Source organism: Falco biarmicus, chromosome 9, assembly GCF_023638135.1.
Source record: "Falco biarmicus isolate bFalBia1 chromosome 9, bFalBia1.pri, whole genome shotgun sequence".
Lineage (NCBI taxonomy): Eukaryota > Metazoa > Chordata > Aves > Falconiformes > Falconidae > Falco > Falco biarmicus.
Window position 1 is genome coordinate 28,543,314 of NC_079296.1, and position 15,998 is coordinate 28,559,311.

Below are 15,998 nucleotides of genomic sequence, written 5' to 3' on the forward strand. Positions count from 1 at the left end.
AGTTCATCATCTTATTTTCCTGCTTTTGAAAGGGAACAGCTAGAAATGACAGGACATATTGAAATGAAGTCTCAGAGTTTCACACATACCTAACAATGTTAAATCACTTTGTTTTCTCCTAGGATTTTAAGACAGTGCTGTCTTTCCCCCAGTACCCAGGGGAGTTTCTGCACCCTGTGGTATACGCATGTACAGCAGTTATGTTGTTGTGCCTCTTTGCTTCCATTATCACCTACATTGTCCATCACAGGTAAGAATTCCATTTTAAGCACTTGTGTTAAATGGTCAGAATTTTGCTGACAAACTTTATTTTTTGTAACGTCACTGAAAAGATTAATTAAAATTATCTGAATTACTGTTGGATACTAGTATCAGCAATGGGATTTACAACAGAGAAATATATTAAAAAAACGACCTTTCTAAAGGTGTTCCCAAGCTGTATCTTTCCTGAGACTTATGTCTAAATAGTCCACACGCTGCTGCTAAGATTTTTAACTTCACAATTCAATATAAAACCAGGAGCACTATCAAATTGCTTTCTGGCACATTCCAGTTGAGCAGCACTTTGGACAGCTCCACTGGTGTATTGGCTCCTAAGACCAGGTTTGGTTGAAAGACTGGTAACTATCATTGGGGAAAAGAAACTTTCTTTGACTTCTAAATCTTCTTGGTTTTATAAAACTTGTCTTTTCCTTTATATGAAAGATTTATATAAATGCCATCTTAACTACATACTTCTGTTAAAGACCATTAGCAATTTAAAATGGTAGGAATGTATTGTACTGTAGAAGCTGCTAAATATTAATTAAGTGAACTTAATGCAATGACTTCTGATCTTCAGCTTCCATTTAATCCTTTAGAGATGTCTTGTAAAGTTCTGCATATCTGAATCTATGCAATAAGCCTTTTGCTTTTATTACACTACTTTAAATGCTTGAGTTGATGGGGGAAACCTTAAGTCAGTAGACCCTTGTCAATAGACTACAATTTTTACCATTGATTGTACCTTTGTACCATTTATTTCAGTGCTGTATGCATCAGACTCTGTCCTATAGGTAGATTGCTAAGTAGCTATTCAAGAATCAGAGAATTTAATTCTATCATACTAAGCATTTTTTCCAAATTGTAATTTTCATAATAAATATGTTGGGTTTTAATTTTAAAATGTGATTTTTCAACAGCACAATCCGAATAAGTAGAAAAGGATGGCACATGCTTCTCAACTTTTGTTTCCATACTGCTCTTACGTTTGCTGTTTTTGCTGGTGGAATCAATCGCATTAAATATCCAATTATATGTCAGGCTGTAAGTATCTGCCTTGGTAATTGTTACTAGTAGAATGAAAACCTGAAACTGTGTCTTTTATCATAATATTGATAGTTCTCTTTCTTTTCATTGATTGTTCCTGGATCTTAAGTTCTTCAGGATAAGTCATCTGAGTTTCTGTGAGAGGCTGACTAAATCACTAGCTTCTCTGCAGCTCAGATTTCCTTAGTTTAAAAAAATCCCTGGAAATCATAATATTTCTCTGTTCTACAAGACAGTTGAAAACTACGATTCCCAAATACTTGTGTCCTTTCTGATCTTCGAATTGAATGTGTGGAACTAAAATTACTGCTGCACTTCTGTAATACATATACCATTTGCCTGAGGGTGGCCCTGGCTTCACTGGGTGATTCCTAAATGTACACTTGGGCAGCGTAATGTTTATAGTATGATTGTGTCTTGTAATTACAACTCAAGCAAAGGAGACACAGCAGACCAGTACCCCTGTGATTTTTGGACCCCTGTTTGCACTGCTGGACTATTTCACATCTCTTGCTTCATCCTTTCTGGGGATGTAGTGCCGTGAGATGCACAGAGAGGGCATGGCTTCAGCTGCTCTGAATATAGAGGCTGTGTCTGTACAATGTTAAAGAGAGCCATTTCAGTCATCTTCTGTAATGCCTGATGAGGTCATGTTGCAATTTGTCTTAAATATTTCTTCCTCTTGGATTTTATAGAAGCACTCCAGATCTCATGGATGTCCTAGGTATTTACCTGTAGTAAAGCACTTTATTAAGCCAACATTCTCCCAGATACTTTGCCTGTCACTAATCTGGTTCTTCTGGTTGACTTGAACGGGTGTAAAGAGCAAGAGTTGCCAGCCAGCAGCAGAGTCATTGCAAAACTTGCATAACTAGTGTAAGAGTTATCATTCTAATTTTCAGTGAAATGCTTTGGAATCTTTTTGTGTATACTTGTGCGTGACTTTCAATAAACAGCCCATGTAGGTGTGTAAGCACCTCTAATGCCCTACATGCAAAGTCTACCTATGCATATTACATGGTATTCCTTTAAATGACACAGGTTCCACTAGATTATTCTAAGCTAAATATCTCCCAATATCTAGTGTATTGCATCATAATAAATTTGTGAGTTCTAGAAAATTGAAATATAACTTACCATTGTCTTTACCTGCACTTTGCGAGTGAGGGTAGCAGATTAGTTTGTAGGGCTATGCAATTACATGGTCACAAATGACCATCTGTTGTTCAATCATTATCTGGTTATTTACTTTGCAGATTGCGTGGTAACAATGCAGTATTAACAGTGATAATGAAAAAATGATTGAGATAAATGAGTTATTAATAATCTCTTATGAGGAACACATGAACTACAGGGGTATCTGCATAAAATGCATTATCAGTGACAGCTGTTTCTTGCTATGGTATAGGGCCAGACCCTGAGCTGCTGGGAAATATACGCACTTAGGGAAACTGAATGGACCCATTCACATATGCATTCTAATCAATTTTGTAAGGTTTTTTATTTACCTGACAGCTTGCTACATCAACAAAAAATAGCAGCAGCATTTAAAGCATAGGCAAGATATAGGACACGCAATACACACACAGTCCTTTGGTTCCTGGTAGATATTGTCTTATGCAATTAAGTAGGGCTAATGGATCCAACGGTCCAAACAATCTAAGACAAGGCTCCTATAGCTGGTAACAGACAGAAAAACTGTTCACTCCCAGAACATTATACCCCACCACAGCCCCTTTCTTGCCTGCTGACAGCAACATTTTTCAAAATCTTGTGAGTCCCAGTGCCTGTCTCCTCCTGTGATAACCCTGAGTGGTTACTCTATCAATTAATAGTCAGCGTGCCAAAGCTAGGAGGTAGTGAGGTCAGACCTAGTAATGGTTTCCCGAGAAGCTCACATATTTTAATGTTTCCCTTAGCTTGTGTAAGCAGTGGTGGGGTGGACAGCACTCCTCCTGAGTATATAATACAACAATTCTTTAAATTACCCAGCCTACCAAAAGCTATATTTATATGGTTATTTTGGGCTTGTGTGTCCACTAAATGTAATTTTTGTCTCTTTCTCTTTTTTCTCACCCCCACCCCCCCACCCCCCCCCCGCTCCAGTTCTAGGGGAAAAATGATGTTAGGGTTTAAAAATATATTTGTGAAAATACTACTGCTTCAAGCAGCACTAAAATATTAGTTATACTCCATGTGTAACACCATCAGTGTTGCAATAGCACAGGCATCTTTCCATCTGCTACAATCCAAAACACAGTTTCACCCTGCTGCAATGTAATTTACACTTTTTGTTTCCTGAGTGCAGGGGAGATTTCAAGTGCAAGCATTTTCTGTCCTAATCACTGAAATGTGGTGTCAAAGCCAGTGAACTTCCACCTTTCTTACTGCAATTATCCCTAAAACTTCCACACAAATTTCACTGCAACATCCTTACCCAAGGGAAATAATAGACTGAGTTAATTTTTATCCTTCATAATTAACCAAGAAAGGTGGTTCTAAAGTAACTCATTTGGATCACCTTCTCCCTCTAAATGAGCTGTCCCAGGCTAATTTTAAGCAGCAAGAAGTAATGCTATGGAAATGGACCCATTTTTCTATTATAGATAGCTGGAAGAACTTTCATGTGCCCTTGAAGGCAAAATAATTACAAAAAAAAAAAAAAAGTGTTTTAAGAGATGGTAAGGTATTTATTTTTATCTGGAATCTAAAAATCTAAAATTCCCTTTTAAACCTGCTTACCTGTTTCAGAGAGTATTTTGTATAGACAGTCTCACTTGTGTATTCTATGCAGTCTTTATGATTTATAGAGAGAACTGATGTTAGAGTGCTGGTCTGGAAGACTGGATTTCTTCACAGATTTCCTGTGTGAATGAGGTTATATCTGCAGACTGTTTAGATTACCCACAAATCTGATTCTGGGTGTCACTAAATGCCGACTATTGTTGTAGAATTCAGAGTCTTGAGTTTATGGAAAAATCCTTTATGCAAGGCAAATGTTGTGTTAGGAATGGCAGAATGGCCTCAATCAGAGCCAGTGTCATATGTCATATGAGTGTCATATGTGAAGGTGCTTGTGAATTCCTTTCTATAGGGCGGTAAATCTTCAGCAAGAAAGGTGAAGCCCATTCCATACTAACCAGTAGCCTAGAAGTCAGAGTACTATTCTTGGAAGTCCAGAATTTGGTTTTGAATCCTGTTAAATTAAGGAGGTCCTAGAACTATGCACCACATAGTTGGGTGGAAGTGGTAGATAGAAAAACTATAGAAGGAGGGAGGAAAGAGCAGTTCTTTCAACTCTAGCTTTTTTTTTTTTTTTTTTAAAGAATGGGTGTAAAGTTAAGTGCTGTGACCAAGTTTGCCAGTTAGGGTGTCTGAAGTGACAAATGCTATTCAAGAGTCCTTGAGTGGTCTTTGCTGAGAAAGGTGCTGCACTGTTCAGCTCTGCTGAGGCAGGAACAGGTTGTCATAGGCACAAGCAAGACTTCAGGTGGCTGGAAACTTTTACTAGCAGCAACCTGAGGCGGCTAAAGACTTTGCACGCTATGGAGTTAGATGTGCATGCCAAACCAGCCCTTCCTAGTCTCAGGTACCTGATCTGTGGATCTGAACTTCTTGCTCTAAATTTTCTACTTGTGAAGGGAGCACAGGGTTGTTCTAAGGCTAAGTGTTTTAAGATCATGAAATATTCACATCTAGTGGTGTTACAGACTGCAGAGAAATTCCTGAATCCCTTCATCTCACTGAAAAAAAATCACTTTCAGGGCAGGATTAGTAGTTTAATCGGGATGTCATATATATCCATATCCTTCTTTAAGTAGAACTGGCTGAAGAAGGACAGTCTTATCTGAAATATGATTACAACTGAAGAAAAAGAAATTAAATTAAACTATGGGAAAACAAAGAATTTGTGTTCAAGTTAAAGCTGATCAAGAGAGTTTTTTGTGACAAAATGCTTTGCATAAATGTGCATTCTGGTCTGGAACTTAAGTTACCTCTAAAGTACTGAAATGTATTGAAGGAACATATACAGACAGCATCTTCTTACTGTAGAAAAGTGTAATTTTCTGTTCAGTAGGCTGGTGCTTATTCCCAAAGATAAGAGTTCTAAGAACACAGGACATGGAAAAAACGAGTCCAAGAAAACGGGAAAATTTTCACCATATAACTGTGGTTATTAAACAGCTTTAGGTGCAATGCTGTCTTCAATGCATACATCCTGACAGTTCTTTCTGTACCATTTAGCCTGCCAGTGGAAAACCTTCTTATGAATAAAGGTCATCACTAATATATTCAATTATAATCCTTTGTTCTGTGTGGAAAACTTGACCCTTCCCACACATTTTATGTGAAATTCAAAAGTTCTAGTGATTATAGTTTTAAGTGAACACTTGGGTATTTAATTTGTATCTATTAACTGTCCTCTTAGGCTTTACGGAGGCACAAATCCAGTAACAAGATATACATAGATAAATTTGTACCCTGGACCTTTAGTGCATAAACCTAAGGTTTACATTTACTAACAAAATTGAGAGTTTACTGAACAAAACTATCTTTGTCCTGTTCCCCTTTCTGTTAAGCCTTGTCTTGCCCTTCCAAGTCACGAGCTGGTATCTCATGTGTTTCTAGCATAGGGCTCAGATGTCTTCCTAGCTTAAGAGAGCTAGAAAGAGGTGATCCCACTGAAGGAGACACAAGAGCATGCAGCCACAGCTCCTATGTGCAACAGTGAGGAAAATGCATCTCCGTGGCGTGACTTTCAGTGTGGAGATAGGGGGGAGGAAGAGGCAGAGAGTAAAGTCCACCACTCTGAAACACTGAATTTTCAAGATGAGGTGACAGGCATTTTTTTACTAATTATTATTAGTAGATGAATAACAGCAAAAATTCTAGTCCAGAAAGTAAATTTAGTGATAGGAAGTGAGAAATAAAATCATCACTACACAGAGAAAAGGGTAACCCTTTCCTTTGGAAATTAGTATAACAGCTCAGTGCACCCTTCCAAATTCCACGTTTTTGTTGTGTCATGTATGTTTTATCTCAATTGTCACCATTGTCCTTCAAATCTGTCAGGATGTCCTGTATCATGAGGATATATCCTCTTTTCCTTTAAGCACGAAATGCAAATTTATTTTCTTTTTTTTAAGAGAAAGAGACATATTATTAAAGAGTCAGTACAGAAGATGGTAACATTTCTGTCTCTTGCCTGTGTTTGTTCAATTTGTCCATACATCAGAAGGAACTAAGTTGCTGAAATATGAGCACACTGTGAAGTAATGTGACTAAGGTGTAGCACAACAATGTTTTCAGTTCAGTCGTGTCCTTGAAAGTTCAATAAAATTGTTTTATTGTACTATTTTTAGGAATCTTGTTCACTTAAGTGGGTGATCATTTCTGTATATAGGGCTGTATCTGTTGTCAAAATTTCACATGCATGTGCCTTCTCCCATAGAATTCATCCCTGCTGTTCATATTCTTATGGATTCTTTGGCATACTTGGGCAGGATAATGACAGAATATATAGTAGCACTGCTCTGCTGAAATGAGAAGGAGGTGTAGAAACCAAAGCTCTAGAATTTTTCCAGTTCTTTCTCATGGCTCCCACCTCCTTTTTCTCCCCCTTTCTCCTCTCCCTCCTGACTTATTCCTTCACTCCGACCTCTAGCTCATAGTCATATTCACTGCGTCCCTACAGAAAATGCTGCAAGCTGCATATGAACGAAGTCCAGACAGCACTAGCCACTGAACTGGCAACATCTGCCAGCTGATGATACAAACTTGTCTCATTCTCTTATTTCTGCTTCTTTTACCTCGAGCAACAACAGCTATGAAGGCTTTATACTCCCTTGTCTAATGTGTCAGACAAGTCCCAGAGAAAATTACAAAGGGTTTTCTGTAGATGATATTTGCTGCTATCTTCAAGTTTTGTGCTATTTTACTAAATGTAAACAAAATTAATGGAACGTTTTTTCTTTACCCATCAATTATTTTGTTTTAAGTTGAGCAAAAATGAACACTGGTTCAAATAAATCGTTATAATAGATTTGTGTTAGCTTTATTCAGCAGTTCTCTGTATTCCTTAAACATTTATGTGCTTTCCAATTATAGCAATATTTTACTTGTCACTGCAAAATGTCAGGTTATTGCTTCAAAGGTAACCTCATTTTATATAATCAGATGGAGACTTGGCTGGTGTAATAAAGCATTGGAGATTGGATAAAATTCCAATTACTGTTTCCATAGTAATGAATAACAATTACTAACATAACAAAAATGTTAGTATTTTAGAGGTGTTTGCACTTTATTTTACATGCAATGATAAACACACCACGTTTTTGGAGACAAAATATAACAACACTATTGAGAGTTTGTATTTGCCTTTAAGGGAGGATGCCTAGACCTGTCACTTTAATTTTAAAAATTGTATGGCCAAGTTTATAAGTTCCTTGAAATATGTCTGAAAATAATCTGGGTTTAGGCAAATAGTACTGATCCCATTACAAGAAGTCAACCTTGGCTCTATACAGCTGAGGGAACTGGATATTCAGGGATATTCCTGAAAAATGAAAGGAAATAGTAGCGTAATAGCAAGTAAAATTTTGACCTCTCATTAATTTTTAAACTGCATTGTCATGATAAACTAACACAGCTTGCAGCACAAACTTAAGTTTTACATCACTTTAAATCCAGGTGTAAATAGTTGTCATTAATCAGGTTCTTGGAAAATTAATATCTTTACAGTCTTAGTTTCATAACGTATCATCTGGTATCACAGATATTATCTATGATTCTAGGAAACAACAGATTTAATCTGCTTTTTAAAAAATGTTTTCCCTGGTTAGAAATAACCAGAAAGAAAGTAAAAATGGATGCACTTACAAATTCAGTTTAAAAAGATCGGTTTTCTTGTACGCTTGTGCAGTAAGATTTTTCTAAAAGTCTTGTTTTACTGATCCATTTACTGATGTGTTTAATGTCCACTCTTTTCTAGGTTGGCATAGTACTACATTATTCTACACTCTCTACTATGCTATGGATTGGAGTAACTGCCAGGAATATTTATAAGCAAGTCACAAAAAAACCTCAGCCATGCCAAAACAGTGACCAACCTTCTTATCCAAAGCAACCACTACTCAGGTATGGAATATTAGTTATGCTTTTTTTTTTTCTTCTAATGTATTCCTAAAGCATACAAATTTTAAACAATTTCACACTTCCATTTCTGTATTCTTTACCTTTTACAGTCAGTAAATAGGATCCATAAAGAATTGAGTCAGGGGTATATAAAAATCTGCATATTTATTGTATGCTAATAGTAAACTCTACTCATGAGATGGCAATATGCAGAAATGGTATTGGCTACGTTCAGATACCTTTATCTGAACAGGAACAATTCCAATGTTTCTGTTGGTTTCTTTTGGAGGAAAAAACCCTGGCTTGCTTCCGGGTTAAGGCATTATTTAATCATCAGAAACTACGCTATAATGACTCTCCCTTTACCCTTATCTGTTCTGCTGTAAATCTTGCCCACACTTGTATTGATTGCCTAGCAACCTGATAGCAACCTTCCTCATTCCACATCAGAGATCTAATGCTATTACAGGAGCGACTGAAAGTCTGGACTCCCTATCAGCTTTCTAGATGGAGCAGACTAACGTACGTGTCTCTGAGAGCATGGCAGGTGTAATGCAGTAAGAATTTTAACTAGGTGCCAATGAGATGCTGAAACTTCAAACCAAGTAGTCGGTCTGCACAGGGTGAGGGGGGAAAGCAACTTGACCATAAACTAAGATTTCCAACCAAAGGCTGGATGAGTGAGAAGATGGATTCATCTTTCTTGAATTTAGCTATCAAAAAGTTAAATGTTAGCCAATGTTATCTAGTGTCCCTGTATAGATTTTGGAGGGAGACTGAGAGAGAGAAAAAATCCCAGAGAACGATTCTTCCCATGTGTCTTGGATGTTTCTCTGAGGACAGGAAGAGTTGTCTTATGGAGGTTGCCTCTCTTTCCCTACGGCCCATGGAAAAACCTGAATAGTCAATTGAGGTAAAGACCTTAGTCTTATAGTGAGGGGCAGGAAGTATGAATTCTACTTTTCATGGCTTTGCTGTGAAAAATCCAGATTGGTGTATTCCTTTAGACAGACTTAGCTTATTTTATTTTGAACACAGAATGTTTATTGAGTAGCACTTACAGATGGCTCTGTGAGGTTATCACAACTTGTTAAAAGTCCATAGGAAGATGAATTGTATTTTGCTGTCTGATTCTGCTGAGTGAAATCTTTATTAATTTGATTAATTTTCTTCTTTTTAAAACATTTTTTCTAGAGATGAAATTGACTAAATTTAACATAAAATTTGTATAGTGAAAGGATGGCCCATATTGAACATTAGCTTTGTTAGGTGTAAGCAAGAGGATATACTTTCACTGCCAGTGCCTGACTTTGCAATCCATGGTTTACTGTACCATTCTTCAGAGATGATAGTTTTACTCTTTGGCTACTAGTTCATGGCAAGATAAATAACTGACAATTTTCAAATGCTCCAGTATGGCTATTAAGGTAGAAAATTGTTACAGGTTACATAGACCCAGTATAGTGTATGTTCCTCAAATTCAAATCTTGTTTGAGTCGGAAAACAACAGAAAATCAGGTTACAGAGAAGATTAATTGGAATCTTCATTGTACTTGACATGCTGAGGTTCTCAGATAGTGAAAAAAAACCCAATAGATATTTTAGGTTTAGTAATAGAAATTATAAACCTTTTAGCTGTAAGAAAACATGGGTATAATTGTTTAATAGCTAAGTAAAATTATTCTGTTATATCTCTCACTCAGGGTACCGTATGTCCTAGAGACACAGACACTGAAATGTCTAATATGACTCATAATGGTTAGTACTAGATTCAAAGTAGTAAGGATCAATTTCATTTCATGTAGAAAATGGGCATAGTATACGGAAAATTAAAAATTGCTTTAAGCAAGAAAATGCCAAACTCATAATTAGTAATTGTTGTTCTTTTGGAATGATAACGATCACTTTTATGGGCATCTTAACTTTCATGGCTTTAATAAAATTAAAATCAGAAATTTTCTGTATCATAATATTTCCATAAAATCCATTTAAGATTATTATATTTCAGTGTAGTCATTTGATACCAGTAAATAGCTAAACAATATAAAATTTGTTCAAATGGAGATTGAGCTATGCTTTTTTTTTCATATGTCAGGACCATCGGTGCTAGGAAGCATTTAACAGGGTCTGCAAGACATTTTTAAGCAAGAGGTAGTTTTTCAGTAAGCCCTGCCTGTATACCTAGTTTTCTTGAACACAAATATATGAATGTGTTTGGCAAGAACTGTATGCTTTGGTGTTCTCTTTCAGTCTTTTCTGGTAATGGATGTATATGATAGACTGGGTTTCCAGTTCACATATGAGGAGTTTTCTATTCCTTGTATATGCACTTGCTGTATGAGGCATAAGAATATCTTTTCTGAGTCAGTGAGTGGGGACTACTGCCAAAAATCGATACATAAATCTGTAACATAGAATTTACCACTTTTTAAGGAGCTTGAACCACTCTGAAAAGTAGCTGAAATAGTGAAAATAACTACCAAAATATCTCAAAGGAACCCTTACCTGTTAGTAGGAGAAGACATTTGCTTGTAACAGTTGCTTCAGTTTCTCTGCCTGCTATTTGTGTATTCATTTGCAGAAGTGAGACATATGAGGTACACTTGATCTTTTACTCCTAGTTTTCTTTGAACTGTGGCAAGATTTTGGATCCTGTTATGTAAAATTGTGGTTCTGTCTTAGTTTTCTGTGTTCTAGATACAGTGATCAAACTTGCTATCTTTTTGCAGTGTAATTTTACTGAAACTTGTTTTTCATAGCAATCTGATTTCGAATAGTGCCTCTTTTTATAAATTAATCACGTCATATAATAATTTATATAGTTATATGTTATGTACTATATATTTTATACATTATATATATTATCTGTTAATTATAGAGTTAAAGCTGTCAGGGCCTATCACTCTGATGACTGGAACCAACTGTAACAATTCCTGCATTTTTTACTAAATGTGCCTAGATGCTAAGGAGGTGGATTAAATTAATGCATCATTGAGTTTTATGTATTGAAATGCTGAACCCTAGCACTTCAACAGATAATTAAATGACTTCCTGTAAAATACACTTCCTGGCATTAATAGTAATAAATAATTCTATCCATTCATCCTCTGTGGACATTTGTTACACCTGGCAGAGTTTGGCCTCTGAATCATCTGAAGTCACATTTTGCCAGCAAAGACAAAGGGGCGTGCAAGATTCAGCTATTACGTGCAATGCACAAAACTTCTCATCAGCTCAAGCTGAGGCACAGATAGTATTAGGTTTTGTACCTGATACGTGCATGCATTTTTCATGTGATGTTCTGTGCACAGATCAGACAGTGCACAGTACTGACCAAGCAGAAAATATTTCTGAAAAATATTCTGTTAAAATCACTGCTTTCCAAAAAGACAGAAAAAAATCAGACTACTGTCATTTTGAATAAGATAGCTACTGAGCACAATTGCACTGTAAACATTTAAAATAAAAAGATAACTACACGCCAGCTGGGCCAGAGACTGGTGTTAGGGAGACAGGTAATTAAGTTACCTTTTATCTCAAGGTTAGGTACAAATATGTCTCCTAATTTCCTCCATCCTCTTAGTCAATGCACACTTTGCAAGGTAACTAATATGGCGAACTTCAGATTACAGAGAGCCCGATATCCTATATCTGTCATGAAAAAACATCAATGTGGATAAATAAGGTTGCAGAGTCAACTACAAAGTGGCTAACAGGTGATGTCACTGTCTCTGCTGAAATTCATATTGTGTATTATGTAATGTATCTTGATAAGCTTTTTAAAAGGTTCTGACTAAAGTTGTGGGGCTTCTAGGAAAAGTACATCATGCACTGCCTTAGAAAAATTGTATATCTAGCTGTAGTAGCAGTTTAGGAATGGATTGTTTGTCCTTCCCTTCGTTTTCAAAGTACTAGGCTTAGTATTATGGTTATTAAAATTAACATAGAGAATTTTGGGAAGATCATAATTCAGGCAAATCGGTTTTCAGCATCACACTCAGGACACCTACAGTCAATACCACTGCCTTCAATTCCATGCTCTGTTTTGAACCTTACATGATTTTAAACTTTAAGTACCATTTTTAGAATGAGAAAGCTGTTGGCATATTTCATGTATTTCGAAATGTCCCAACTGTTTTATAGAAACTGTCCTTTAACTTGCATACAGAGCAGACCTAGAAATAGCAGGTGAGAACTGAAGAGGTTCGGTCGAACTGTAACACCTACTAACAGGTGTGTACGTGCACATGTGTGTACGTGTCTGCTATTCTATATGAGCTTGTGTAGGGGTAAGTTTCTGTACATAACCCATACAACTCCAGAGTACTGAGTGATGTTTTGGAAGTATCAACAACAGGGGTCTTCCTCGTGGGCTGTGTTTGTGGTGTAGATATGACTAACAACCTACACCCTGATCACATGGATGTGCAAGATGCGATGGTGCTCCACTTGCATACTCCCCCTCTCCTGCAAACGCAGCAGCAGCTGTCCACAGTCATTCCCTGGCTCAATATCTCTCTCTCTCAGCTGCCTCAACATTAATCAGTAGTATCCAGCTAAACAGTAGCTAAGTATCTGTGTGACACTGAATTATGTTAAATTCTTCCCCTGCAAAAAGGAGAAACCATGCTAAACTTTGAAACCCAGGAAGACCCTCTCCTCTGGTTTGGGTCAGCCAGTCCTGTGATGAGCCTTGTGCCTCACAGTGAGGAGATTTTACAGACTTGTGTGATTCCACAGGGCTCACGGCATCTGCTTTGTTCACAGTGTTAACCCTGCTTGTCTCAGGCTGAACATTTAGATGACTGATCTCAATTCTGACAAGCTGGAAGCCATGTCATAGGCACAAATGGCTCTACTGCTATGTACTGCTGCATTTGCCTAACTGTAGGTACCGAGGGAGCCTGGCTGGAAGTGCTGTGACTTCCATCACAAACTGATGATGTGGCAATTTTTGCTGAATATGTTGCCAACAACGTAGGCTATTTCCTGAATCTGAGTTGCACGCAACAATATTCATGATGTCATTGAAAATTGGTACATGATGTTTTTGCACCATAATGAAGGTACTGAAACCAGTTCTAAAGACCAAAGACTTCTTATATTTAGTTTTTTAAAGAATTATTATATGCTTTACCAGAGAAAAACCCAAGAATAAAAAGAACTAATGGTTTCTAACTTTCCTCAGGTTGAAAGGGTCTTCAGAAAATGATCTTTGTTACTCTCGGGGTCTAGAAAATTTCCCCTATCAGTTACAAGTTTGCTATAATTTATTGCAGCATAATAGCAGTGTAATGGGGGATCAAAGTTTGACCATGATAACAAATTCTCTATTAAACTTCAAATTTGCCAACTATGTCATGTCATTTTCTTGGCCACATTCTTTTCTGGATCTCGAGTGTGAATCATATGAAGCGACTTAATTTACATTCTGACAGCCACAGATATTACTTGTCCCCTTGACACCAGCAGCTCTGAAATGCAGTTAAATTCTAGTGCATTTTTCATTAGCAGTGGCTCTCATGAATTCATGTCTTCCAGTATCAAACAATGATTGAGAGAGGGACAGAAAGAGGACAGATGAAAAGCGTCAATTACTGTCTATTGTTTTCTTCTTTATGGTATGCCCTTAAATATTAATTCTTCTAATCTTGACCCATGGAAGCCCATGTTTCCTTCCCCCAGTGAACATACCAAACCTCCTCTATAAATTTTTAATTTAGGCCTGATTATCCCAAGGGATTATCTGCCTTTTCCTTAACAAATCTCTATAGTTTGTGTATGTTGAAATAAACAGAAAATGCCACAGGGCAGAATTCTTGGAAGCCCTGAGATCAGTGTAGTTCACTGTTAGTTTACTATTACATAGACACAGTTCTGTCATTGGAAAGTGAAACTGTGATGTCTCCCTGCAAATAAGGTTTTCACCAACTGGATGAATTATGGTATGGGAAGCCAACAGTTTTACCATACTATACCATGCTCGAGGAAGTCAGCTATAATTAAAAATACTTGACAGCATCCTTCGCTTAGAGGACAGAATATTTTGATGCAGGCAGGGTCAGTCATCAGGAAGTTTAACTCATGTCTCTGATATCATCAACACCTCTTATTTTAGTTATTGGAAATTAAGACTAGAAAATTATCTTTTCCATTGTATATTTTTAGATAATTTTCAAGTTGTGCTGTAATTAGTTTGATTCATTAATGAACAATGGAAGTTTTTGCAATCCTCATGTATTCATAAGGCCACTCAATACCATAAGTTCCTAAAAAGAACACAGTGTGTAACAGCTGCTTTCATACAGAGTATCTGCAAGTCACCATTCCCATGTTTCTTGTTTCAATACTTATCATATTTCCCAGGAAGGAGAAAGGCCATATTGCTGAAATACCATTTCTAAAATTTTTCCATTTGATAAAAATTGAATGTAAGAGAAACCATCTTTTCCTTCCAGCTATTGTTTTAGTTTCATTCACCAAGATTAAGGCTTATATTCAGCATAAAAATAAGGTAGTATATTATTATTTTGGATATTAAAATAATCTAAGGGTAAAAGCCGTTTCAAAGTTTTAGTTTGGTTTAATTATAGAGCTTATATTTTGAACAAGGCTGTATTCTGAAGACAATTCTAGTAACTCTGACATTCAAAGATGACACAACACAACTAATGATACAACAGTACCACCAGAAATGCTGATCTTATCAGTCAGACTGTACTGTGTCTTATCAGCTGACCAGTTTAGGCAAATTGTCAAAAAAATCTGAAAGCAAACAAACAGAAAGGATTGTGATGCTGGGACCTTAGCTAGAATCACCAGAAAGATTCTGCCACCTGAGTTATAAAAGCTATAGATAGCAAAAAAATGAAGACTAAGAAGAAAACCACAGTTTAAGTCTCTTCATCATGAATGAGATGGAGGCAAAGGGTTGCAGAACCTAAAGGTGCTTGAAAGTTGGTTTGATACTTTAGGGACATACTGATATTACAAGCCATTTAACATGATCACTGTTTAAAGGCTGATATATGGTCATATAGAGTCACGGATAATAGCCCGAGCCATTTTATTGCTAGATAGAAATGTAACAAATAGGTCTGCAGTGGAAAAGGGTATAAAATGGTAACAAGGGAAACTTTTTCAGGAATTCTTCTTAATCAATTTCAGCCTGAAACTAAATGCATTTCCATTATATGGGGGAAACTATCTTAGGTCAAAGAAAATGTTTAATTCAGCTTTGAATTAGTTGTTCTACGCAAGCACGTTTTCAGTAAAAGCAGAATATTAAAATATTAAGGAGAATCAAAATAGCAGTATGTTGTCAGTGGTACCCTGAGAAAGTTGTTGCGCTTGGGATAGGCCATGTAAATATACATTGCTGACAGCACTGGATTGCCAATGGATGGTGTCATAGTGCGGAGGTATTTTCATGCCTACTCTGAATCAAGCAGGGGAGGCGATTAGAACTTTGCTGCTTTGCCTTCAGTGTGAGTGACTGAATTACTCTGTTATTAAGAGCAAGATGGTAACAGAGCCACCCGCTTTACTTTTAGTTT

At 36.8% G+C, this 15,998-nt stretch overlaps 1 protein-coding gene across 3 annotated transcripts in view; it reads left to right on the top strand.

Annotated features, from left to right (window-relative positions):
• Positions 1 to 15,998, top strand: part of ADGRA1 (adhesion G protein-coupled receptor A1) — a 277,331-nt gene that overhangs the window by 233,865 nt on the left and 27,468 nt on the right. For all 3 annotated transcript variants that reach the window (XM_056352198.1, XM_056352200.1, XM_056352201.1), the window contains 3 exons: positions 123 to 250; positions 1,182 to 1,305; positions 8,300 to 8,445. In XM_056352198.1, the coding sequence (XP_056208173.1) occupies positions 123 to 250; positions 1,182 to 1,305; positions 8,300 to 8,445 (398 nt within the window). The remainder of the gene's footprint in view (positions 1 to 122; positions 251 to 1,181; positions 1,306 to 8,299; positions 8,446 to 15,998) is intronic.